A 24,146-nucleotide genomic window follows, 5' to 3' on the forward strand; every position below is an offset into this window, starting at 1 on the left:
CTGCAAAGCTAATTCTGCATTCTGTGACCTTTAGCCTGGAAGCATAATGTAGATCTGAGGATGTTCAATGACGATAGATAGCCGGTTGTGGACAGGGGAGGAAGCCAGCAGGAGCTCTCTGGGTTCAAGTGGTGGGGCAGGTGCAGGCATGGCTGATTTCTGAAAATGGGATTTGGTGTGACCTTCATCTGTCCCTCCAGAGTGATTGTACCTCTGCCATAGTTGATATGATAGTGCTCAAGGCCCAGTTGAGGGGAGGCTTGGTCTGATTGGATGTGGACATCAGGTTATTCTTCCTCTTTGCTTCACCCACTTTTCCATCCTAAGGTGATGTTTTATGGTATTTGGTGGGCACTGTAATTCTTACTGATGTCACTGGTCACCACTTAAAGAGTATGAGATTTGGGTGGATGATGGGTTCAATAGGCAAGTACCCAGTAATGAGGATTGATTTCAATCTTCAAAGTGTTAGTCTTTTGGGGGGGAAACCAGGCCCATAATTTAATTTTGGAGGTATAGACAGTGTTGCCCAGATTATATACAAACCAAACCTGATTTAAAATCTCACATGTAGGCAGGTATGGTGGTACATACCTGTGATTCCAGTGACTAGGGAGGCTGAGGCAGGAGAATCACAAATTTGAAGCCAGGCTCAGCAACTTAATGTGGCTTGGGGATAGAGGCCCTTGTGTTAAATTCCTAGAACCAAAAAAGAAAAAAAAAAAAAAAGGAAAAGCCAAAACAAAAAACATAAGTACTTCAAGATATATGAATTGACAGGAGAAATCACTGAGTTTGGGTAGCCAAGACACATTGCAGAAAACAGGCAGAATCAGAGTAGGAGTTTGGAAAGGCATTACAAAGGAATTGAGGTGATCTGTGAATCAAGAGCTAATCTTGGCCCCCACTTCCTAAGGAGCTGAGGTGTGGGAGGTGACTGAGCCATTGTGTTTTTCTCTCCCTTTGAGGAGAAGGGACTGAAGCAGAACCATCCAGACAGACACACTCATTGAGTTCCCTGGCTTGGAACACCCGTTCCCCACCTTGTTCTCCCACCAGTCATGACCCTCACTCTAACCCGGATGTCCTCTAAACAGAGTGAAAATAGGACCATGGTCCATCTGGGGCATGCATGTGCGAGACACACAGACTGCAAAAGAGGGACGTGGGAACCAATACAGGAAAAAGGTTGCATGCAAGCCAGGGCTGGAACAGATTGTGAGGGAATGCTGCAGGGGCGAGGCCTATGTGGGGTGTCCTGATAGAGTGGAGACACACCAACATTCCACGGAACATCTTCCCAGGTTGACCAAATATGTCCATAGTGAGGAATCTGAGAACCAGAGCTGTTAATGTTATAATCATAGTTAGGCCACTTCACTCCCTGTCTCCTGTCCATTCTCTAGGAAAGATCATCTCTTGTGTTTTCCATTTAAGCTAAGAATGCCTCTTCTTCTCCCCAGAGTGAGAACTAATGCCCAGTCTCTTTTCTTCTCTGGCCTCTATTTATTCATGTTGGGGGTGGACTAGGCCATCCCTAAGGTCTCACACTCTTGAACTTTATGCAGTAGAGGCTGATGCTTTCTTCTTCCCAGAGCATAGGCTGGGGAACTCAGGCTGACCCCACTCCCAGGAATCTCTGCCCTTACTCCACCATCCAGACCTCACTTGGTAGTGACAGCCTATACCCACTAGAGGGAGCCAAGGCCTGGTTTCCTGCTCCCACCTGCTCCTTGAAGTGATCTGCCCTCCCCTGCTCTGACTTGCCTAGGTGGTGCCAAGGCGATGGGGACAGTAAGTTCTTGGCTTTGGCCCTCCATTGCACCTCTCTGGGTGCATAGCATCACCCTGTGCTGTGGTGCTAATGCTCCTTTGACATTTTTTCCCTTTTGAAAATATTTCTAATTTCTGTGGTTTTCTTTTCAGTATGACAGACTTAACCTGATCAAAGTAAGATTTTTTTTTTTTTGTCCCTAACTGCTACTAAATGTAGAGCTTGTAGCCGTCATCCACCCCAGCCCCACCCAGCCCCACCTCCACCCCAATCCTGTCTCCAGGCTCTCTGAGCCTTGGCTCTGGAAGATGTTTTTGGATTTGGAGCAGGAGACCACCTTGAAGTGACTTGGGTCTATTTTGGGGGGCTTGGTGTACCTTCCAGTCTTTGCTCTTTAGCTGCCTTCTAGGAAAGGCAATGGAAACACCAAACGAGCCCTGATCAATTCCTGTCTCTGACAGCTCTTTTTTTTCTACTCCTCCTTCACCTTTTGGCCAAATTTGTGTATAAGCTAAAGGAACCCCACTTCCCCTTCCCTAGTTCTGCCCCTTCTTTCCCTCTGGTTCTGTCCTCCAAGTAGGGGTGTTCTGATGAGCTTACAAGGGAAGGCATCTGCCTTTTCCCCTTCTCAATATCCCAGGCTGGCAACCTCCCTGATTTCCCTGTAATTGGCTCCTTTAGGACTTAGTCCCAGGAATACACAGCCATGAAGATGTAATTGACCTCCAAGAGGTTGGTCAAGCTCAGAAACTTCTGCCTGCTATGGATAGTTTTTGTGTCTAGTGTGGATTTTGCTGGAGGCATAGGTCCTCATTTGCCTCAGAGGCAATCTCAGTGATGACAGATGAGAAGCTGATCAGAGTTAGCTGGTTAGAGGTAGAGCCAGGAGTCCTTGCTCTGGATGGTGTATTTCACATTTCGAGTATTTGAGAATATCTGTTCTCATCTACCTTTTTCAAAAGAGCAAATATTAGATACAAAGTTATCACAGAGCTAGTTAGAGATGAGACAAAAGGGGTTTTCTGGTTAAAGCTTTTTGTGATGCCTGAAACTCTTTGTTCCGTACAGATTCAAAAGGGGCAGGAGTCTTGATGCCAGTGCATAGAAGGTGAAAGTCTTTTCTTCCTACATGGGACAGGAGGGAGGGCACCATGGAGAGGAATCCCAAAGAATCTGGGATCTCCCACCCTATACCTAAGTTCCAGTTGTCCTCTTTGCTCCTAGGGTCTTATACAAAGGCCAGGACCAGGAATGAGACAGCAGGTGTAGATGATAGGAACCTTTCTCATCTACGAAGCAGACGTCTGATGACCTGGTTTGGTATTAATGAAGTTCAAGGAAACTGTGAGGCAGTTGAGGCAGCAACTCCAAGAATGCACCTTCCTAATATTGGGAAGTGCATGCTGTGAACATCTGCACAGCCCCGTGCTGTATGGTCTCAGTGTCAAGAGTTTCTGTGTGAGCACCCAGGAAGTAAGACATCCTGAGGCACAAATCAAGTTAGATGCAGCCTGCTTGTCCCATCCACCCTCTCCAGACATGGGAACCTTGACTAAAATGCTTTTTGGAGAGTTTTCAGGTCTAGGATTCCCATATAGCAACATCCCCTTCCATGATGAAATGGTTGTTTTTGAGTATCCAGATTTAGCCCTTTACCTTCTAAGGCCCTTGGATTGGCAGAGGGGATGATACTATAGTAACAGTATGTGACTTCTGGATTAGACCATTGATGGTGTTTTGGAGAATGACCATGGAGAGTCCCTTGCAGAGGGGAATTGAGAACTGGCTTTGCCATCTGCCATGTTGGCCACAGTCTTGGCTGGTGAGGTTGGTGCGAGGGTGAAACCAGGGGCAGCACGTCCATGGCTAATCCCCCTTTCTTGCCCCTCTCCAGAGCCTCTGCAGATTCATGTTACCTTCAAAATGTGTCTCCAGTTTCTTCTGATGGAATAGAAGGGGAGATTGGTCCCTTGACTCTCCCGTCATCATTGTGGTCATACTCACCAACACCCTGTTCCAGTCACCTTCACCCCACCAGACACATGCCCTACAGACAAGCTGAGACAGTGGCTGCCCTCTTAACACGAGGGGAGGGCATGAGGGCTGCTAATTATGCATAGGATCCGTACCTCTGGGTCAGGTTGAAGTTTTGACCTGGAGGTAAAGTTTCTGTCTATCATCCCAGTGGGATGTATACAAATGAATTCTGTTGGTGGACATGGGAAACAGACAAGGCATAATCTAGTCATCCCTCTTCTTTCCCTGGGAGATTTTCAGATCCCATTCTTCCAGGGGACTGCAAATGGAGAACTTCTGAATTCTGGAGCTGGGGTGGAGTATGGTTTTGCTGATACTGAATTATAACACCTGGAGTTGGAAAGGACCTTTAGAAATTACACAAAGAACCCACAGTCATTCCTCTGCTATTATCACTTACATCATCAGCCAGTTGTTGAGATATAAGAAGGAATTCACTCATCTGCTAACTGAGAGAATAGCTTGAAGGTGATTTCAGGCAGTCCCTTTTCTTCCCCTGTCACCGAAGTGTCCCACCCTGCCTTCTCTAGAGAAGCTGACTTGGAGCAGGAGGCTGGGTTGGTCTCCATCTGTACTTTGCTTCTGATCAGGGCCCATTGGGGACTGGGTCTCGGATGCCTCCAGAGCATCCCGCATCCCCATCAGAAGAAGCTGATGGGGCTCCGACTCCCTTCCAATTGAGCGCTAGCTGGTGCTGCCGCTGCCTGCCTCCCCAACCGCCCCAACCCGGTGGGGCTTCCAGCATGGACTGCTCCCTGGGCCTCCTTTCTGGAGCTCTCTGAGAAAGGAGGACCCCTCCTGAGCAGCAACATGGGAAGCATTCAGCTGCACTTGGATTCGTCCTCCCTGCCCACCCTCTGCTATCTATGTGTCCTTCCCTCTGGAGCCAGATGTACTCTGGCCACTCCCCACATCTCCTCCATGACTAATTTTACTTTTCTCTTTGATTTGTTTTTTCAGAAAAGCCAGAGTTGGTACAACGTAAGTATTCCTGTTTCTCTTCTTGTCGGGTCTGTGGGGGGTGGGGTAGAGGTGGTCAGCTGGGAGGGGGAAGTGGGAGTGCTGTTTGGCTTCCCCATGGCTTTTCCCCCTAATCTGCTTCCTCCTTCCCCAGACCAAATAGAATAGTTTTCCTCTGTAGCAAGACAGGGCAGCCCTGGTGAGGGAGGATTTGATTCAGTGACACCAGGAGGGATGGTCTGGTTTATCCCTTGTGTCTCCCAGAACTCTTGGATAAGCCCCTTCTGCATCCTAGAAGGGGAGAGCAGTCTGAGAGGACTGGGGCAGGGGTGTGAACTCAGGCCAAACTTTCCATCCTTTAATTAAGACATCTTGGGGGAGATACAGCCCATAGGACTTTTCTTCAGGAACTGAGAAGCTGTCCTATGTAATGTAGTTTGGCTTCTGTCCCAAAGCATGCTCCTCCTAGAAGACATCCCCTGACCTTGGGTCTATGGTGAAGGTGTGATTAGGACCATTTCTTAAGTCACCCCGGGTGGCACTTCATCCATCCATCCACTTTTTTCCATGTTGAGAAAGTGTTTGCGGAGTAAGCAGTCCTTGCAAAAGCCACATCCTCTTGGTCATATACACTGAGGTTTAGGACTTTGAACTCTTCCTCTGAAGAGCAGCTGACCAAGGTCTCTCAGCCGGCCCTTCTGGGACCACAGTAGAGGAACAGGCGTGTTTCACCATGGCCTGGCTTTGGACCTCACCTTCCTTTCTCTGAGCCTGCTGGCCTTCATACTAGACTCTGATCACGGGCATGCCATCTTTGGCCCCTCCTTACATGTGGTTTTGCTCCAGCAGGAGGTGTGGATGTAGAAAAGCTGTCAGGGAAAGGGCCTGTGAATGACAGATGGAGGGCAGAGACAGCGGTCCCTGGGAAGGGCTTGGGTTTCATATGGGACTGGGTCCAAATCACACATGTGGGCTGTGTGTTTTCATACATGGCAGCAGTTCCTCAAAGTCAGGAACATGCCATCTCATTTTGTGACTTTCCACCTTGAGCCGCTCCGTGGCCTGTCTTTCATGGGTGTTATTGATCGATCTGCAGGCCTCAGTCCCATCCAGCATCCCAAGTGGGCTTTGCTGATAGGAGGGAGTCAAGGGTTGAGATGGCCTGGCGTGGGAGAAGAGCCACAACACTCATGCTTGCTCCTTCCCTCTTGACCCATCAGGGGGTCACCTGGCCTCTGGCCTCAGGTCTCTCCAAACTGCTCAGAGCTCCTGTGCTCGAGGATCCAGAAGCACCCTGTGTTAGGGAGGGGAAGAGGAGTGATAGCTGTGCTTTCTGGGAGCTGTCCCTGTCCCAGCTGTGGTCAGGACATCTTTTGCCCAAGAATTCCTTTTTGAGCAGCACTGCATGAAATAGAGCCTCCAAAGAGGAACAGAAAATACACACTTGCAGGCTTACTAGAGAATTAAAACACGCAAATTTGAACATTAAAGTCCTTTTTCTTGTTCCTGATATCCTCCTCTTATCTTTCTATTTCTCTCTTTTGTTGCTTTTTAGCTCAGTCCCTTCTGTTTTGTCTTGCTTCTCCCTTTCTTGTGTATTTCTCTACTTTTTACTCTCTGACCACCTTTCTCCCATCTTTTTCTTCCATCCTCCTGTCTGGCCTACTTTTTCTCCCTGATTCTAATAGCTTTTACTTTCTCTCTGCTACCCCTTTCACCTCCAAGTCTTTCTCCTTCAGCCCCACATAGACTCAGTTTGGTGACAAGCTAGGAGGTGCTATCTCTTGGCTAGAGGATGGGTTGGGCCAGCTGCCCTCTGGGGCCCCGGAAGCCCAGGTTCCCCTGACTGGAGGAACCGTGCATGGCTGGAGCCCTAGTTCCTGGCTGATTCTACTTGCAACCAGAGACTTGCTGCAGCAGTGGAACCTCACTGACCCTTCCAGCCCTCCTCCAGGGTAATCAACCTGGGCGAAGCCCTCTGCCCTCTGTGTGGCTCTTTGTGACTGCCCTCCATAGGGCTGCTTTCTTCTTGGCCCTGCTAAATGTCTGCAGTAGAGTCCTGACGCAGGGTTCTACTGGTGCAGGCAGCAGAAAGGAATAAACATGAGGAAAGAAAGAGAAATAGCAGGTAAACATTGGGAGGAAGAGACAGAAGCGGAGAGGTGGAAAGTGGCCCCCAGTGGCCTGAACTACAGAGGTCAGGAGGCCTGACTGGGGTTTACACAGTTGATCATCTCTTATTTTATTTTATTTTCATATTTCCTTCATATGTTTTCATCACCAGAGGTAGCACTTCTGGAAGGTAATCAGTTACTGCCGTACTGGAGAGGCCAGTAGAAAGCAGCACTGAAAATGGGCCTGTGGGACAATACCCTCTGCCCCCAAGTAAGAACCTTGCTTTCTTCCTGAGGCCGAGGGTAACTCCCCAGCTTGGACTTTTCCACAGCTGGGCATCTGTGGAGCAAGCAGAGTGCTGCCCGTTATACTCCCTAGAAGTCCACCCTCCTAGGTCCTCTCCGATAGTACTAGCGCATTTACCCATGACACTGGCCCAAGTGTGGTTGTTTCCAGGCTGGAACAGCAAGCCCTGACCTGGTTGTTCCCAGAGTCACCTGAATCAATACATAGAGAGGCTCCTGGCACCTGCCATGCCCACACCTGTGCCCTGGGCTAGCTGGGCACCCTCTCTTTCAGTGCACACGCATGGGCTATGCTCTTGTGTTCAGATGTGCTGTCAGGGGAAGCTTTGGTTGAATACCCGCAGCTCCCCAGCTCTGCCCTGCAGTAGCTCACTTGCACTCCTTCAGGAGGCCCTGCTCTGCCTCTGTTTTTTGACCTGGCTTCTGTTTTTCTTCATCTCTCAGACCTCTTATCTGTCACCTGCAGTGCCCTGGGCTGGTTGGAATCTGACCTCCAGGGAGGACCCCATCTCCCCTTCTTAGTTTGCCCAGCAGTGTTTCTTCTAATCTCTTTCTGGATACTACTGTCAGCTTTCCAGCTGTTCTGATGCCTCAGACTCCATCATGGTACTTAGAAGTCCTTCAGGCTTTGTAATACCGAGCCCTGGGGACAGTAGATACCCTTGGCTAATGAGAGAGAGAGAAGTGACAATCAGGGCTCAACAGAGTGCTGCCCATTGCCTGGGCATCCGAGGCCCATTTGAGTGGTTTGAGTCTGATGTGAGAGGAAGCCCACCTACCACCTCCCCACCCACACTCCAGCCTCCACCTTCACCTGCCACTTGCCTGCAGAAGATGGAGCATTTTACTTCATGTATTTAGCCAGGGAGGAGCTGTCATCACTAGGACAAACTACCTTGATCTAAAGAGTGGGTTACACAATGGACGTGGCTGGACCCTGGGATACAAGGAATGGCTGAAGAGAGACAGTATCAGGTCAGGGGTGGGGTTTGAAGATCCTGCCTTGTACCACTGCCCTGAGGCCAGGTTACACCTGCTTCTTCTTTTCCTTCTTTACCACCCCAGTTTTATTCAGCAAAGTGTCTAGTTTAGGGAGTGAGGCATGGCCCCTGCAGAAATGAGGTAGAGATATAAGCAGAGACGGGGCTTTGCCTTCAGCAAAGAACCATGGGATGAGTTGAGGGTAACAAAGTCAGGACCAGAGTGGGCATGAAGCTCAGGTGAGACAGGGTCACAGAGGTCTCTTGGCTGTGGCTCAGCTGGGCAGATAACACCCAAATCTATCTCATCTCACTACTGAGATGTTAGCCATCTCCATGGCAACCAGGACAGGAGCCTCATGCTAGGCAGAGACCTAGCATCCTAGTCACCTGCTGCTCCCCCATTAGGGGTGGTGGCTTTCTGGAAGGGAGGAAGGGTCAGTGGCAATCCTGTGGAATGTCAAGCAGGTCTGGATGGCTCGGTTTGAATGCTAAAGAACAAAGCTTTGTAGGAATGATATTCCAGGTGTTGCGGTTAGAGGCAGTGGAGAAAGTGGGAGAGCTGAAAGGAATCCTCCTGCCTTAGCCACCTGAGTCACTGGGATTATAGGCATGTGTCACTGTGCCCAGAATTTACAGATAACTTGAAGAGTCTTCCTGATCTCTTCTCCCCCTGACATCCCATCCTTAACTCTCTCCAGAGTAGTGTCACCTCTGCAGGTGAGACCCCTTTCCCAGCCCACCTCTTTCCCCACCCTTCTGCCTCGTACCCATTCCTGATGCCCAGTCACCATTCCCTGTTGGTTGTCCCAATCTGGCTTTATCTGGCTTCTGCCTACCGGATTAGGTTGGAGCACCAGGATTTCCTTTGTGGATCTTAACTAGTTTCTCCGGGTTGGGGGGGTGGGTATGTGCAGTGTTCTACCAGAATCCGTTTGTTTTTCTCCTTAGCGCCCCACCTCCTCCTTCCTGCTGATCACGGGAAGGGGGTACCATTTGGTCCCAGTACCAGATGTTTGCCATAGAGTTAATGTTTAGCCCAAGGTAATTCCTGGTGCTCAGGCTCCTGCCCTGCCCTGCCCAGCCCTTGGTGAGTGGGTAGAGGAAACCAAGACTGAGGCTTACTGAGACTCATCCCCCAGGGTGTTATCTCTCTGGGTGTGTACTTTTCCTATCTCACCTAAATAGTAGTCATCTCATTTGGCTTGTATCAATGGCTTGTAATCAAATGTTTCCTGGGAATTATTTTAAGGATCTAGAGACTTTTAGAACTATCTACCGCCTCTATCTTGAGGTGTGGTGTGGCTCTGAAGAGAGGAAAATGGAATTGTTTCATTGGTCTCTCATGGTGCTGAGGGTGGAACTGACATGCAAGACAGAGAGAATCTTGACAGTGCTGGAGAGACTGTGATCAGGGACTAGGCTCTGAGAAGCCAGATGTGCAAGTCAGGGATCCCCACATGAGTAAGCATGTATGCACACAAAATGCATCATTAACGGGAACAGTTAGGGGTATAAGGAATGCATTCATTTGGTAAATAAATTTTTAACTCCTGCTACTGAAACACATCATGTTGACTTCTGTGGAAGCCATGAAGCTGTTTGAAGCACGGATCCTTCCTGGGGAATATGGAAGTAGGTTACCTGGCACCATGAATGGAGGCTGTGGCAGCCTTCAGTGGGTGTCTGTTGAGAGGGAGGCAGAGGGGATTGTTAAGAGACGGTTTGGGGGAGATTTACCGGGGTCAACCCAGATTACTCTTGATTAACATCCATCTAGGACTCTGTTTTCTTTAATGTGTTCACTGGGTGATTTTTAAATATTGCTGAAGTTTGAGTCCTACTGTAGTACCAAACTACTAAGGCTCCTAGGACAAAGGCACTCCGTCCTTCCTCAGGAACAGGCCCAAGACCCTCCTGGTAAGGTGGCCTAGTTGGGGAGGGTGAGGGAGCTGCCCCAATCTGCATCGCTGTAGTCCCACTGTCTCAGGCCTGTTTTGAGTGCCCCTTTCTGGAGGCTTTCTTGCCCCTATTGGCCTAGCTCCCATTCTTCTCTATATTTGGCTGCCCCCTCTGACAAGGGGCCAAATTCTCTGCACTTAGCATTGCTCCTTTGCCCTCAAGGTCTGAGCAGCTGTCTGGGAATCCACTTGGCCTCCATCCCCCCTCCTATTAATGCTGAAGGTGGGGCAGGGTCTTTGGAAAGGAACGAGGTGCCTCATCCAGACCCCAAAGCTGTTGACCTCAACTTCCCCAGGCTATCTGCCCAACTTCTTCCAGGCTAGCACATGTGAGACTCACTAGATCAGTTATTAAATCCCAAGTCACCAGCTGCAGTTACAGGGCAGTTGGTACATGGATGGGCCAGCAAAGGGAGAATGTGTCCCTAAGAAGTCCCTGGCTGTCTGAGTCTCAAATTTCAGATTTCATCAGAAGAGTAGTGCCCTTAGCACCTCCCCTGCCTCTCCCCCCACTTGGAGCCCTGGCCAGCAACTTTCCATTGCAGGAAACATCTGCTGGGGAGGCCAGGCTGGGCCAGGGGTTACTGTAGGACATTGGCCAGGACCATCACCCAGATCCTGTAACTTGAAGCATGTGCAGGGCTCTGGCCCTTCCCGCCCACCACCCTGCCTCCCTCCCTTCTGCCACGGTGACTCTTAACAAAGAAGTTGTTTGCTGTCCAGCTGAAAGGAGCGGGGTCTAAAGGGAAAAGGGGTGTGTTGCAGGGGTGGGGATGAGAGCAGGCTGCTGCTGACTGGTGGCCGCTCTGCCTGGGTGAGGGATGTGAGTCATAGCGGCCCCAGCCTGCCCTGGGTAGATTGCACGTTGATTAACGTGCCACTCTGTGGGACTGTTAAGACCGGGGAGCTGAGCCTTCAAGTGGCTCTCTGGAGCTTCCCACCAACTATGAGTCACTTGGCTGTGTGTGAGTAGCTGGACCTCTGGACCTGGACGTGAGGCATTCTATTCCTGGGAGGTTTGCCTGTCCACCGGGGCCTGCCCTCGAGAACCCTCAGCCAGCACTATCTGCCTGCTGTCTGCATCTTCAGGCCTCTGATGGACTCTTGGGGGTGACTGCACTGATCAGGAGGAGGTGCTTGACCACAGCCCCTCTGGCCCACCTGAGCCTGAAGACCTGCCAACAAGGACAAAGCAGAGCCCAGCTGTGGGACACTGGCCAGCCAGCCTGTCCCAAGAACCATGCTGATCACATCCTCTCACTTGTGAAGCTTTGCACAGCTCTGGGAAAGAAAAGGACATTGGCTGGGGTCACACAGACCCTCTCTCCAAAAGCCAGAGGTCATTCTTCTGCAATTCATTCCCATTGAGGCCACTTGTTTTCATCCTGTGGGGACAGTTGGGAGTCAGAGCCAAGGAGCTGGGCTCCACTGGGAGAGGGAGCTGTGGAAGAGTGTTGCGATGGAATCTTTGGTGGAGTCTGGGGTTCTCTGGAGCCTCCTGTTGGAGCAGGAAAGCCCATCGTTATGGTGGTCCTCAAGGAGATTTCTCAATGAACCTGCTGATGCTGGACACTGTTACTTGCATGGATCTGAGGAAGTCCCAGCCGTGAGTGTGTGACCTGATATCTCTCTGTGACCAGTTTTTGCACCCTCACATGCCCCACTTGGCTTTGCCCCCCAAGGGCCCCAGATTTGACAACTCTTGAACCAAACTTTTTTAGCCATTTAAATAGACGAGCCATGCCTCACCTTTGGAGGAATTTGCTTTAGGAGTGCCTGGGGTGGGAGGTAGAGGGCCAGGGTCCCGTGGCTTCAAGACAGCATGTGGTTGCAGGCCAACCATGCCCACCTAATGTGTCTCAGCACTTTGGGTTGCAGTGGGGAGAGGCTGGCCACTCGCACTGATCGATAGCCTGATAGAATAAGGATATCTCTGTGCAAATATGGAGTAAATCTTTAGAAGACTCGCTTGCCCCCTCTCCATCACTACAGCTTTGTTCCAAGCAGAAGAGAGGAGTAGCACTCTTGATCTGCCTGTGTTTGGGAGATTGTGGCCAGACTCCTACACTTCCATCTCTATAGATGTCTGGGCTCTCACTGGATATACGAGAAACGGGGGGAGAGGGCAACATGGAAGAAAACCTAGAAACAGGAGAACTTCCAGGCATCTGTTTCCTCATCAGGATGTCTCACTATGTTCAGTTTCACCTGAAAGGGTTTGTGGCCACTGATAGGCCACTCCTCAGTCTGATCCTGGAAGGCTGGTGGGGCCGTAGAGCAGGTGAACATCTCATCTTGAGAGATTGGGCTATTGTGGATGGCTCTTCTTTCCTCCTTGGCACAAGAACAGGGCTCCCCCTCTTTGCACCTCACTTTTGTTTAGTATAAGGTAGGATAATAAAAAACACCTTGTGGTCAGATGCAGTGATGCATGTGATGGGCTGAGTCTGTGCTTGATATGTGGTAACAGCTCTTTCCATGTCAGGTTCTCTGCAGTTCTAGAAGGCTAGTTAGACAGGAGGGGACCATACTGGTGACCAGGTAGTCAAGCAAGAGTTTCCAATGTGTGTGGACTCTTGTTCCAAGAGGCCAGGGGGCCATGTGGGTTAGATGACCCTCTGCCAGCCTGGAACTAATACAAAGATCAGAGGATTATTGTATCTGAGGTCTTTTTTGGCCATAGAAGTCATAGGATGGGTAGGCTTCCTGATGTCAACCTGCAGTTGTCCTGATTCAAACCTGGTTCAAACACGTGGCAGGTGGTTTTGAAAGTTGGGGTTCTATGACCACATGCCATTGTTTGGGGGGAAGTTAACAGGGCACACATCATTGCAAGTGGAGCTCATTCTGTAAATAAGCTAAGAACAAAGGCTGAAAATTAAATTAACTGGACAAAGTAGTTAGAAATACTTTTTTCCTCCCTTGTACTTTCCTGTGTTCATCTCCCCCAAACCTCCTCAAACTAAAGGCATGTCATTTTCTCTCCCCATTTCTTCCTGAAAGCTCCTCTTTCTTTAGTTCAAAGACCATTTGACCATAGCTCAGGTAGGCAGTGCAGTGTGCAGATGTCAGCAGACCCCAGCTTTGGTTCCCTCATGATCCATTTAGCTCTGTAGAAAGCACCCAAAATGAGCAGCTGAAAGGTTGTTCCCTCACCACCACAGCTTTATGCAGCAGATTCCCAGGGAAGTGGGTGAAAAAGTGAAAAAGGCCAAGACCCATGTGTCACCACCAGCAGGACAATCCGTCCTCAGGCACGAGCTCCTGGCTGAGGGTCAACAGTATTTTTTTCCTGCATAAATAGGTCAGTGCATTGCCGGGTGGAGTGCAGATGTCCTGTGTAGTTTATGTTTCATCGTTGGTGTCCTTTGTCTTTGGGTACTTACATTTTTTTGTTTGTATTTATTTAGTTTTAAGATTGGTAATAGTTCCTCTATTTATTCACCTGGCTCATCTCTAAGGAGGATTTGCTAAGGCAGTCCATGAATCTGAGCCTGTACCAAGGCCTCTGTGAAAATGAGGTGGGCACAGGGGGCATCTAGTGGCCCAGGTGGTGGTAGGGCACAGGGCAGGGCCAGAGATGCAAAGCATGTTGCAGGGTCAGATTTTCTGCGCTTGTTTTCTCTACCAGGTCCCTGCTCCTCATCTGGCCTCCTAGGGCTTATGTGATAACAGAGTCCCCATTTTTTAGTCTTGTCATGGGGCCAGTGGTTGTGTGGACAGGGGCAGGGGGCTTCTCTCTGGCCTTAGTTTCTTCACTGGTACTGTAGGTGCTGATGGATCATCTTGTAAAGATGGGAAGGGAATTGGGTGCCTTGTGTGCCGGATATGCTTTTAAATCCTCTATCCCATGTGATTTTTTTTAGCACTGGTTTTATGATTTATTTTTTTAAAGTCATGTCTTTCACACACAGCCAAGTGCTCATTGTGTTAGTTATTACAGCAACTTCTGAGAGGTGTGCTCCCCATCCTGTCCCAAGTCCTGCTGGGTACTGATTTGTCTCCTGAGGCCCCTGCTTCACTCTCTCAGTGGTTCTACCAGCTGGCAGAAAGCAGAGCACCAATAGCGGCATGGTGGGCTTCAGGAAGTAACCTGCAGGTGTCCCTTCTTCCTTTGTCTTCTTGGGACATAAGTGGGCCCTGGCTTTATTTTTTGATATTTTCTCACTTATGGATGCTGGACACAACAGTTTTGCAGGATCCGGTTCTCTGCACTGTTGTTCCATGCCAAGCGCCCTTTCCTGAGCTGGCTTTCTTGGGCCTCTGCGTTAGCAGAGCCTTACCTTTACCTATTTAACAGAAGCAAGTGCTCCTCTAACCCACAGAAACTGAGTACTTTTCACTAACCATGGCCATTGTTATGCAGGTGTTAAGCCCCACTTACAAGCAGAGAAATGAAGACTTCAGAAAGCTCTTTAAGCAGCTTCCAGACACGGAGCGCCTCATTGTTGGTGAGCTGGGAACCCTGGGAGGGGCCAGGCAGAAGTCTGGGAGTTGTAGAGATAGCACCCAGGCTGCTTCTGGCTGGAGGCTGAGAGCCTACCCAAGTGAGCTTGTATATCTGGCAACTGGGAGAGAGCATGTCAGAGCACTGGCCCTGGCTGGCAGGGCTCTGGGCTGAGCACCCAGTTTATGGCAAGAGCCCAACTTATAGGAAGTACCTGGAACACTTACCTCTGTAGATGATCAAGCAGTGGAAGGGATTGGCATGGTCACGGGGGTGAAAAAGAAATTGAATTTTATTGACCTCCTTATCCCTAGCTTTCCTGGCCCCCTCTGCTGTCACATTCATTCTGCCTCTAGGCAGTAGCGTATTTTACCACCTCCATGTTTCTGATCATGAGATGCCTGGGTCTTCTTGGCTGCTAGTTTCAGTGTCTCGCACACCGAGTCACCGTAGGCGATTTGGTTCCCCTAGTGCTGGTGGGAGCGATGACAGGTCTACAGTTTGCTAAAAATGCTTCCTGCCTCTGAGCTTCCTCTTGTCCTGCTTCTTACCACAGATTACTCATGTGCACTCCAAAGAGACATTCTTCTTCAGGGCCGACTCTACCTCTCAGAAAATTGGATCTGCTTCTACAGCAACATCTTCCGCTGGGAAACTCTGGTAAAGATCTAGGACTCAGGCTAGGGGTATAGTTTAGTGGTAGAGCACTAGCCTAGCATGTGCAAGGCAGCATGGTTTGATTCCCAGTACTGGGAAAGAAGAAAGAAAAGACCTGGGACTTGCTCCCTTGGGCTGTCTTCTTGGCCAGGGCTGAGAAATTTGCCCTCACTTCCCTCCTTTGCCTGACTTTGTGTTCTCTTCAAACCTTTGCACAGATTACAAAAACACATGACTGAGTCTTGAAGGATATCCATTCGTGTATGAGTCCCAGTAGTGGGGTCTCCTCTGCCATATATTTCCCTCCCACCTTTTGTATGTGGAAGAGGGCACAAAGAGCATTTACTTTCGGCGAATGCAGTTATTTAGTGCGAGTTAACTGCAGAGGGAGGCATAGTAGACAGGGCATTGACCTTGGGGTTCAAAAGACTTGGCCTGCATGTTTTCTGGATTCTGCAGTTAATTAGCTGTAGGATGATGGGCCAGTCCTTTCCTTCCCTCATTCTTATAAAATAGAGAAAGATTAAGTGGATGATTTTTATTGTTCTATCCAGCATCTATGTTCAGTATTTCTTTAAGTGGAAAAACCTTTGCAGTATCACCGCATATTTAGCAGACTAGAAATGAGAAAGAAAGAAAAAAAAAGTCTTCCTAGACCAAGAATCAAGATATCCATGAGTGTAGACAAGGCTTAGTCTTTACCTCGCTATGTGGCCACTGTGACAGAAGGGGGTAAACCAGATGATCTCAAAGGTGGTTCCTTCCAGGATTAGAAATATGTGAGCCATGATCTGATCTCCTCTGTCTGCATTGATGCTGCCCGATCACTCTACCTAATTCTTTGTTGCCTCCTCTTGTTGTCCATTCTCTGTCCCTGCGGGGGTGCCAGCTGACAGTCCGTTTGAAAGATATCTGCTCCATGACAAAAGAAAAAACAGCTCGCCTCATCCCCAATGCTATCCAAGTTTGCACTGATTCAGAAAAGGTAAGTGCAGCCAAATTCTGGCCTTTCTCCCTGCCCACCCTGCACCCTCCACACCCTGCTTTCCCTACTCCTGCATTTCTGCCCTTAAATTGCATTAATCTGGAGGCTAGGAGGATTGGGGCAAAAGGCCATGAGGGAGAAGCAAACTCCCAGAGTGACTCTTGGTATGGCATGGACAGGGTGGCTAAAGGCTGAGTAGGGGGAGAGGGGCCTGGTGCAGCACTGAACGTGGAGCCAGAGGACCTGAATGTGGGCCCCATGACTGTAGGCGTTAGGTAACCTCTCTGAGCCTGTTTCCTCATGTGTGAAATTGACCCAGTATCCAAACCGAGCATTGAAATAACATCACATATTTGAAAACATTAAGTTGTAAAGCACTACACAAACTGGAAGTAGGTCTGATAGGAAATGGGTTGTCCTTATCAGTATGAGGAGAATGTGGTAGATAAAATTTAAGATAGGAAAATCAGTGATCTTTGATCTTTAAGCAGAAAATGAAGGCAAAGAGATCCAAAGCTAAGGGTGGGCTAGGTTTCAGTCTACAATTCCCATGACTCTTAACAGTTCAGTGGCAAGAGATGGCCTTTGGTTCCAATTCTCTTTCTAGCACTAACCATCTTTGTGATCATGGAGGCTGCTAACCTCATCAGCCTGGCATTAATTGTTAGCACTTTTATTCATTGTCCAAGGTTTTTTGTGTGGCTTGTACAAAATAGCATTTGTCAAGCATTGAGTAGGTAGGTGCACAGTAAAATTTAGTTTTCCACTGCTTGCTTCCTGCTTATTGTAAAAGATCTTCATTAATGGGTTAGCTCTCTGGGAGCAGGATCTGTTTCTGTTCTGTATGTGTTGTACCTTAAACAGAGAATAGTGCCTAGCTCCACAAATATTCAAATAGTAGTTGAATGAATTAGAAGTGTAAGTCTGTGGCTGTGTGTAATCCTTCCATTTAGGTTAGTTGCCAGCTCAGTTCTTACCCACTTCCAGTAGGTGGGTAAAGGACTTTTGGGTAATGAGGATTGAACCCAAAGATGTCTTACCAATGAGCTACATCCCCAGCCATTTTTATTTATTTTGAGACAGGGTTTTGCTTTGTTGTTGAGGGTCTTGTTAAGTTGCTGAGATTGGCTTTGAACTTGTGATCCTTCTGCCTCAGCCTCCCAAGTCATTGGAATAACATGCATGTGCCACTGTGACAGGCAGGACACAGTGGGGGTAAACCAGATGATCTCAAAGGTGGTCCCTTCCAGGCTTAAAAATATTGCCTCTGTCTGTATTGCTGCTGCCTGATCTCTCTTTTCCTAACTCTTTGATGCCTCCTCTTGTTATGGAGATAAAAGTTTTAAACCAGAGAGGAAAATACTGAAAAGGATGTAGTAAAAATTCTGAAGGATTTGGTAATAGTGAGGACTTAGAGGTCCCAGGTACACAGGTCCCCAATATGTTGACCTGTCATTAGCATACCTGTGTACTGATTATGGATAACTGAAAGTCATTAGTGTTTGAGGATGAAGTCAGTATCTTTAGTTTAAAAGGAAGACCATGTCTCCATTCAATATATTGTAAATATTAACTGGTATTTCTTGCCGTTTTGTCTTCCAATCTAGCACTTTTTCACTTCTTTTGGGGCCCGGGATAGAACCTATATGATGATGTTCCGGCTCTGGCAGAATGCTCTCCTTGAGAAGGTAAGTACTGCCCAGCTGTTTCCTTCAGCCTTAGGATGTACATCCACCCAGGATGTTGTTCACACTTGGGTACTGACCTCATGGGAAGATTGCTTCAAGGGAGTCTGTGTCGCCTCATGGTCTGGAAATCCCCCAGACGGTGAGGGGCACATTCTTCCATGGTAGTATTGATTCTAAGTCCTGAAAGTTCCACATTACCAGAGAATGTCCTCAGCACTACTAGGAGGAAGACACTTGTGAATTAAGGCACGTTGGTTCCACTGTTTTAAAATGAAATGGGATTTTAAAAATCATATTTAGTAAAACATGTAGTTACAGAATGACTGTCATGAAGGAAGAAGCTTTTAGATTCACAGATCCCTAGAAACAAGGGAACAGCCTGCCTCACCGGGCCACCGGGAAAGCACCAGGGTCTATCAGGAGGTGGAGGGATGAGGGGAAAGCCTGGGCAGGAGCCTTTTTTTTTTTTTTAATTTAAAAAATTTTTTTAGTTGTCGATGGACTTATAAATTAACTAATTAATACATGATACTGAGAATCAGACCCACACAGGTTTAGGGCTGGCTAGTTTGAATAATCTTACCAGGCTTCAAGGTATGGGGGACTGTCTTTCATTGTCTGGTACCTGGCCCTGAGGGTACCAGTCAGGCTGAATAGAGAAGTGTGGATATGAACTTTGGATTAATTGGTTGCACTTGAGTGACTTATTTTCTGTCTCTGGAACTTGCAAACCGTGGGAGGTTCCAGACTTTTCAATAAGGCTGAAGAAACCAGAGAATCAAAACAGGAAAGAAGAAAATTTAGTTAAGATATCTACCAATTGACTTTTGAAATGTTTGAATTACCTGGGAGAAAACAGATGGATTATCATGGTCCCTGCCCTTAGAGATTGCCCTCAAATGCAGTTGGGTATTGACAAACTCTCCAAGCTGGAACAAAAGACAGGAAAAAAGCTATGTATATGATTTCCCTCAGGGATTAGTGTACAAATACAATTGTCAGCTAGGTATTTGAATATGTGCATGTATCTGCCTTTATTCTAATCAGTTACTAGCTGAAGAAATTGAGCAAATTTATTAGTTTTTAGTTTCTTCTCATCTGAGAGACTGGTTAAGTTTTTATGGCTTTTTTGAGCTGAGTTCTTCTGCCTTTATTAATAATCGAAAATGGTAAAATGATATTGTGTTTCCTACAGCAGGTATGAATTTTCACATTATAATCACTGTCATTTCTAAATAAGACATCCCTACAGCTTCTAAATGTCTCATAAAATAATTATTAAGAATTCTAAACTGGGCACAGTGTCCCACATCTATAATCCCAGCTACTTTCAGGCTAGTTTCAGAAACTTAGGGAGACCCTGTCTCAAAACAATGTAGTTCATTGGTAGGGCATCCCTGGGTTCAGTCCCCTATACTCATCCCAGCCCCCTGACAGACACACAGAGAAAGAATTCTGTCTGATGATGAAGATTGTGCTTGTCCTGACAATGGTCAGACCAGCTGAGCCAGGTAGAACTGGTGAGGGAAGGCAGCATGGAGAAGTTGAATAGAAAAGCAGGCTAGGACTTGGTTTGCCAGAAAGCAGATGTATCCCAGGGTGTCCATGAAAGTCAAAGATAGGAGGGAAGAGGTCCTGGTAGAGGAGAAGGGGATGTCTCCCTTCTGGTCCACAGATGGGCTTCTGACAGCCATTCCAAGTGGTTTTCCCAAGCCATAAAACCAGAATGCTGACACACAGTGTCCTGCCAAGTGCCTGTTTTTGAAACCATACCTTGAAAGAATGGACTTGAGGAGCTCTCAGATTCTTTTTATAACATTTTTTAATTTGTTCTCTTTATATACACATGACAATAGAGTGTATTTTGACATATTATATATACATGGAATATAACTTCCCATTCTTGCTGTACATGATGTGGAGTAACACTGGTCACTTGTTCATATATGAACATAGGAAAGTAATGTTTGATTCATTCTACTGTCTCTCCTATTCCCATCTCCCCTCCTTTCCTTCATTCCCCTTTGTGTAATCCACTGAACTTCTATTCTTACCTTCCCTGCCCCTTATTGTGTGTTAGCATCTGCATATCAGAGAGAATATTTGGCCTTTTGTTTTTTGGGACTGGCTTATTTCACTTATCATGATAGTCTCCAGTTCCATCCATTTTCTAGCAAATACCATAATTTCATTTCTCTTTATGACTGAGTAATATTCCATTGTGTATATGGACCACATTTTCTGTATCCATTCATCTGTTGAAGGGCACTTAGGTGGGTTCCATAGCTTATTGTGAATTGAGGGGCAGCTCTCAGATTCTTTTTTTAATTTTATATATATTAGTTGCTTGACAATACCTTTATATTATTTATTTATTTTTATGTGGTGCTGAGGATTGAACCCAGCACCTTGCACATGCTAGGCGAGCACTGTACCGTTGAGCCTGAGTCACAACCCCAGCACCAGCTCTCACATTCCCGATGGAATCTATTGGTAAAAACATTCTTTTTTTTTTTTTGTATCGGGGATTGAACTCAGGGACACTCAAACACTGTACCACATCCCCAGCCCTATTTTGTATTTTATTTAGAGACAGAGTCTCACTGAGTTGCTTAGTGCTTCGCTTTTGCTGAGGCTGGCTTTGAACTTGTGATCCTCCTGTCTCAGCCTCCCGAGCCGCTGGGATTACAGGTGTGCTCCACCATACCTGACTAGAAATAGTCTTTAGGAGTTTTTGATTACTTCTGTTTTTCTTAGCACTCTTGCCCTTTTTTTCACATACTCTTCTTCCGTTTATTCCCACCTGAGTGAGACTCATTCACAGTCTTGACCTCTGATCTTAGTTCTATGACGTTCCTTTGCTTCTGTGTGGAAACCCAGCAAAAACAGCTTTTCTTAGGCTAGTGCTTTTAAGGAGGACACAAAGATACCCAGTGAATAAGAAAATATGGTAACTAATGCGTAGAACTGTAGGCAAACTGAGTGCTTTTTAGAATAAAGAAGAAGTATTCTGGTAATCAAGACAGGATTGGATAAGATGACCTTCCAGGCCCCTTAAACTGTGAGAGTGCAGGACTCATTCGAACCATAGGAACTGTCTACCTATGGAACAGAACACCTCTGAGGTTGGACCTCATTCTGGGAAGCGACTTAGTAGAGCCTGCATGGCCATAGTTAATATAGACGGAGGTGGCTACACTGGGTGGGAGGCTGGGTCAGGGGTTCTCTGTGTACTCTGAGTCCAAGTCAGAAGCTCTGGAATTACTCTGGCCTTAAAGTAACATGGATTTATTCCATCCAGTCCTGGAACTTATCAATATAAGCACAAGGTAGTGTGGTGACTATCTTCCAGGGGCCAGCTGATCCCATTCTGCAAACTTCTGTTGAAGTAACAGACAAGGAAGGCCACGTTTCTGGCTTTGCTGAACTCCACATTCTTAGGCTGAGATCCTAAGCAGATGGGGTTGTCATGGAGGTGCCCGCTGTCCTCTAGTTCAGCAAGTAGTTCGACATCCTGCCTCTAGGGGTGCTAGTCTGGCTCAGTGCCTCTGCAGAACAGGTGAATTTGCACAGGAAGGACCTGAGTCGTGGCTCTTCTCCCCGGTAGCCCTTGTGCCCCAAGGAGCTCTGGCACTTTGTACACCAGTGCTATGGGAATGAGCTGGGCCTGACCAGTGACGACGAGGACTACGTGCCCCCTGACGAGGACTTCAACACGATGGGGTAAGTGAAGCCGAGGGTCGGCTGCGCAGGGAACCTGGGGATACAAAAGCAGAGAAGGCCTCAGCGCATGTACATCTGAGTCAGGCCCTGAAGGCAGTGGGGGCGGGAACAGCCAGCAGGTCTGTTGCTGCAGAACCAATAAGTTGGCAACGAAGTCAGGAAGGTTGAAGAGGCAGAAAATGATGGACTTCGGGCCATTGTGATGATTGGCTTTTATTCAGTGGGATGGGAAGATTGGGAATAGATCATCGATAAGGTCTGACTTACCATTCTAAGAGGATCACTCTGGCCTCTGTGTTAAATACACTGAAGGGAAACAAACAGAAGTGGAAAAACCTGTGGAGAGGCTGTTGAATAATTTAGATAATTTGGATGAGAGATGGTGGTTGAGACCAGGAAGGTAGCAGCAGAAACAGTGGCAAATAGTTCCTGAATATATTTTGAAGGATTTATTGATGGATCAGAAAGGAACCAAAGATGGCTTTAGGGTGTTTTGGTTTTATCATTTGGGAGGATGGAGTTGTTCCCAAACTGAGATGAACAATACTGTAGGCAGAACAATTTTGGAGGGAAGACTAAAGGTTGGTTTTAGGCAAGTTGAGACTGAGATGCCTGTTAGCCCAGTGTAGAGATCAAGTAGTCATTTGGAATGAGTGTGGAATTCACTGGAAAGTCTGGAAACTCAGGAGTTACTAGTTTTTAACCATGAAGTTGGGTGAAACCTTCATGTAATCAAATAAACCAAAAAGTGGAAGTTCAAGGGCTGGGCTTGGGAACACTCAGTGAGAAGAAGCAGAACAAGAGATCTTAAAAGAAATTCCAGTGAGATAAGAGTGATGCTACAAGAGTTTCGAATCATGGAAGCCGAGGAAGGGTGTTAAGAAGAGTATCGAAGTATCATGTGCTATTGGTAGGTTAAGAAAGGTGGGGCCTGCAAGTTGACTGAGACAAAGTATGCTTGAAGTTGGAAAGGTAGGTGGAGGCTGGGTGGTTGTGTGAGCAGCTGGAGGAATGGAAAGAGTATTGAGTGTGTGGTACTTAGACCTGGGCTTGGTTATAAATGCTGGCATTTTATAGAGGTATCACATAAACTCAGGGGATGCCTATTTGATTATTTCTAAAATGCACATGGTTATTTACTTAGAGTTGTTATGCAACCAAATGACAGTAAAGAGTCAGATGTTAATGCCAATGAGGATTGTTTCTTTGAGGGAAGTTTGCTGTGGTACTCCTAAAATGTCTGTAGAAGGGCACCCACATCATCTTTAGGAGATTTTCCTCTTAGGTGTACAAGGCAGAGTTTATTAGTTATTATTCAGAATTTGTGCAGCACCCTAAAGGAATACTTGAATCCAGAGTCCTATCTTAGGCAACATACGGGAAATAAAATCTGCTCAGAACCCAGATATTAAGTTCAAATGATCAGGATGGGATGGAATCCGATGAGCAAAACATAGGGTAAGATAAATAATGGTGATTGTTGGGTAGGGATAATATAAAGAAGATGCCTAGGAAAGTTGAGCTTGGAGCCAAAAATTTTGCATAGGATATAGGGAAAGAAGGAATGAGATGGGAAGAAGGTCTCAGGGGAGCAATGAAGGGGGAAGATTTTTGGTTAAAGAAAGATCATATACTAATCAAAGACTCGGGAAAGCCCATAGTTTTAGATAAATAGGCAGGTCTGAGGATCTTAGAGTAGTTGTCACTCTTGACACTGAAACTGACACCATCTTGCTGGTTGCCTCCTTCAGCTACTGTGAGGAGATCCCTGTAGAAGAGAATGAAGTGAATGACAGCTCTTCCAAAAGCAGCATCGAGACCAAGACAGACGCCAGCCCACAGCTGCCCAAGAAATCCATCACCAACAGCACCCTGACATCCACTGGAAGCAGCGAAGCCCCCGTATCGGTATGGATGGTGAACACTGACACCCCCCACCTGATCCTGTGGCCAGTGTCTCCTAGCTGAGTTACCTCCATCAGAGCCCAACCTGGGGAGTGGGTGGAGGGAGGTATGGTACATTGCAGTTAGTTTACTTGAGGAAGTGTGCTGGAGTGCATGGGTTCTCTATGCTCTTTTAGTATAGTCTCAGGGTCCACAACTGGATTCAAGGTGCCTGGTTTACACAATTTGATTTGACTTCTAAGATTGGAAGTCTCCACTGTGTGAACTTGGCTCTTGGTGGGCTGCTCCAGGTCTTCCCCCCTGGTGGAGAATTATTCTAGGTCTTTCATGTATTATGTGTGTACATATTTAATTCATTGGCTTGATCTGAAATCAAAGTTGTTCATGAATATAGAGCTGGAGAAGAGTTGATTGCTTATATTATCCATTAGATTAATATTTATTGAGTTCTTCTATGGTTTATTTCCCCATTGTGCTAGATTTTTATTGAGGTTATAAAGATGTTTAAGAAGATCTCTCTCCTTGGGGCATTGATAGTCAGAAAATAGAATGTTAATGAAGGAAGAAGGTTGGGGCATGTGCTAGCAGGTGGAAGAAGGCGTGGAATTC

General features: G+C 47.2%; 1 protein-coding gene across 6 annotated transcripts in view; it reads left to right on the forward strand.

Moving 5' to 3' along the window:
• The window catches only part of Gramd1b (GRAM domain containing 1B), a 170,970-nt gene that overhangs the window by 126,774 nt on the left and 20,050 nt on the right, over positions 1-24,146 (forward strand). For 4 of the 6 annotated variants that reach the window (XM_027930510.2, XM_071616790.1, XM_071616791.1 and 1 more), the window contains exons 4-10: positions 4,772-4,792; positions 14,499-14,583; positions 15,136-15,239; positions 16,126-16,221; positions 17,829-17,909; positions 21,517-21,632; positions 23,384-23,540. In XM_027930510.2, the coding sequence (XP_027786311.2) occupies positions 4,772-4,792; positions 14,499-14,583; positions 15,136-15,239; positions 16,126-16,221; positions 17,829-17,909; positions 21,517-21,632; positions 23,384-23,540 (660 nt within the window). Of the gene's footprint in view, positions 1-4,771; positions 4,793-10,995; positions 11,739-14,498; positions 14,584-15,135; positions 15,240-16,125; positions 16,222-17,828; positions 17,910-21,516; positions 21,633-23,383; positions 23,541-24,146 lie in introns of those variants that run through there. The other 2 variants (XM_071616792.1, XM_071616793.1) reach the window with 2 other exon arrangements.

The sequence above is a fragment of the Marmota flaviventris genome, chromosome 9 (assembly GCF_047511675.1).
Source record: "Marmota flaviventris isolate mMarFla1 chromosome 9, mMarFla1.hap1, whole genome shotgun sequence".
NCBI lineage: Eukaryota > Metazoa > Chordata > Mammalia > Rodentia > Sciuridae > Marmota > Marmota flaviventris.